At 37.0% G+C, this 3,013-nt stretch overlaps 1 protein-coding gene across 1 annotated transcript in view; it reads left to right on the top strand.

Moving 5' to 3' along the window:
* The first annotated feature begins 381 nt into the window (after positions 1-381).
* The window catches only part of LOC122805277 (putative methyltransferase DDB_G0268948), a 171,733-nt gene continuing 169,101 nt past the window's right edge, over positions 382-3,013 (top strand). The window contains exon 1 of the mRNA XM_044075365.1: positions 382-492. Within this exon, the coding sequence (XP_043931300.1) occupies positions 382-492 (111 nt within the window). The remainder of the gene's footprint in view (positions 493-3,013) is intronic.

The following is a 3,013-nucleotide window of genomic DNA, read 5'->3' as shown; positions in this document are numbered from 1 at the left end:
TACTGCATAAAAGATTAAAACATGATTTTGTGTGTGTGTGTGTGTGTGTGTGTGTGTGTGTGTGTGTGTGTGTGTGTGTGTGTGTGTGTGTGTGTGTGTGTGTGTGTGTGTGTGTGTGTGTGTGTGTGTGTGTGTGTGTGTGTGTGTGTGTGTGTGTGTGTGTGTGTGTGTGTGTGTGTGTGTGTGTGTGTGTGTGTGTTCACTTTATTGATAGCATTGCCTTTACTTACCATAAATGGAATGCTTTATAGTAAAGACTTAGCACCTGAGTTTACACCTGTCAGGTAACAAGGTCAGGCCTGTTACAGTATAACCAGAAGTACATGAAGTTTGATCAGTTTTATTTCTCTCAGATTCTGCAGAGTGAATAAATGAATTAGAATGGCAGTTCGACTCTTTGAAGAAAAAGCGCATGCAGCATGTTACCAAAGGTACAGACTGCCTCCAGCAGAAGAAGTACAAAATGTAATCCTGTCTTATCTAGAGAGAAAGGTAAGAAGTTAACTTTTCAAGGTGGATTTTTGAAACTGAAAGTTGATTTTACAGTGTAACCTAGTACAGTTCTGGTGGAGGAAGTGTACTGATCTTGTCTGAACTTGCCACTTTATAGCTGTAGCTGCCTAAATGCAGTAATTTCATAAGAGTTGCTGCTGTGTCCCCCTCCTCTGCCCTCATGCACTCATACATATATCATCTGGACTTTGAACATAATTTATTTAATTTATCTCTTAAAATTCATATTGTTTTATTTATAGCTGACTGCCCTTTGGTAATGACATTTTCACTTTTACTACCCCTGATGTAAGTTTAGTTTCCTGTAATAATTGTTGTGCAAACCCAACCTTTCATATATACATCATTACTTGTAGTTGACTTTTATAAAGGTGTGTGATGCTAAAACTGTAGCAATATTTTAGCTGACATTGCCTGGTACAGTTTTCTTAGGAAAGTGCATCTTGTGTTTGTTACTGTTATATACTTACATGGGGGAGAGGAATCTCAATCTGCTGTTTAAATAAGCCATCATCATCATCATCTACATTATATGGTAAATACCATTTCTCTTATGTTTATAGGCCATCTCATTGTTGCCTAAAGTAGCTACACATCATTTATTTTAACTCAGAGACTTCAGAACTGCATGCAGCACTTCATACATTATACGTAATGCACAGAGCACTGTGAATCTGTACTGTGGCAGAGTGATCTTTATCCTGTTGGTGTATCAGTTTGTATCAGTTTTAATTCTATCCCTTGGGGGGAGGTCCATACAAAAGACAATTGCCATTTTACTTCCCTATGTAGAAATTATTAGGCCAATTACAAGCCTGACTGTCAACTTTGCTTCACAAAAGCTATGTGATGCAGTATGTTCATGCGAATAAAAGAACCCAGGTCATGAAACCAGGGGATGGAAGCACACAACTATGTAAAATCAAATGCAGTAATGCTTTTATTGTTTGTACATGCATAGCAATCACATTTTTTATAAGTGTTTGCCTATAAATGTCATTGGACTTTGTGAGATATTAACCCTGTGGTATAAAGGTTGTTTGAGAGCCAAACTGAGTGCTGTACATTAGAATGCATGAAACTTGGGTTATATGAACCATTCTCTGATAAATCTGCTTTCAGAAGTTGTTAGGCACTTTTCAAAGTCATGGCACACCTTGATGGTGGTGGCATATCAAATGTTTTACACTGCAGTGCATTCACCATCAACTTAGCTGTCATCCCCAGCCATTCAAAAATGAGGGCTCTAGCTTTTAGGACAGAGTACTTCAACAAAAAGAAAAACGTTATAACAAACAGGCATGAAGGTGATGTGGAAAACTATTGGAAAATATCAGGAAAAAAAACACTTGTCTCAAATAAGTATGCTAACCAAAAAGAAGGAGAGCTTCTTAGACTCTAGTGGTTCTGGGCTGAAGAAGAAAAATTATTTGCATTAAAGAAATAAATGGGGACACAGTAAGTTGAAGACAGAGCAGTACTGACTAAGGAAGAAACAAGAAACCTATTAATAAAAGCAATAGCACAGAACTGTGGAAAATCCAACCAGTTCTGCCAAAAAGGGTATTAAGCTTTTTATAGATTCACATAAGGGTGCAGATAAAGACAAAATGGTAGCTAGTAAGGAAGGTATTGAGGAAGGGACAAAAAAGTATACAGAAAATATAAGGCCATTAAAAAGGAAATATATATATATATATATATATATATATATATATATGTGTGTGTGTGTATGTGTGTATATACGTTTAGGATTTCACAAAGGATTAGAGAGGAGGCTGATTGTATTCTTTCAATATCAAGTACTAGGTGTTCTCATCTAAGCCCTTTTACAAAGGAAAACGTCATAAAAAATATCCAAAGGCAAAAGGTAAACCTTTGATGATAATTTATCATAGAATTCTTAGGGCATTGAAGGGAGGGCTGGTTATACATCTGCCTTTTTAAACAAACCACATGATGATGGCAAGGCTTTTATAGACTGGAAAAAGAGAGATGTGCTTCTCCTTCACAAGGGATGAAGCAAAGTGAAAAGTATAGAATAATTGCTAGAGAAAGGAATTTTGAAATATTTGGAAGCCATTGAAGTACTGCAGGACACAAAACATGAATTCACAGTGGAGTAGTTATGTCAAAGAAATCTGATTGCAACAGCTAAGGACTTGTGTATTGCCTGAGCAGTAACTGTATTCCATCAATAAGATAAAAAGAGACGGACCACCAAAGCTAAAAGCAAAATAATGTATTGCAACCAGGTAAGCCCTTTCAAGCATAATGTGCTTCTTCAGACCATATAAAACTCATTCACCATCAACGGGTCTATATCACTTTGTCGAATTACAAATCAGCAAACGCCTATTCATTGAACACCTATCCATCGAACTACTAATCATTGAAATGAGTTTTCAGAGAATTATTTCCTAGGACAAACCAATGGTGCCCACCCTAGTGACTGTGACCAAACTATAAAACTTAACACCTACCCAGCTGGGGGGGGGGC

Source organism: Protopterus annectens, chromosome 6.part1 (assembly GCF_019279795.1).
Source record: "Protopterus annectens isolate FY-2018-M chromosome 6.part1, PAN1.0, whole genome shotgun sequence".
NCBI lineage: Eukaryota > Metazoa > Chordata > Ceratodontiformes > Protopteridae > Protopterus > Protopterus annectens.
This window is presented reverse-complemented; position numbering and strand designations above follow the sequence as displayed.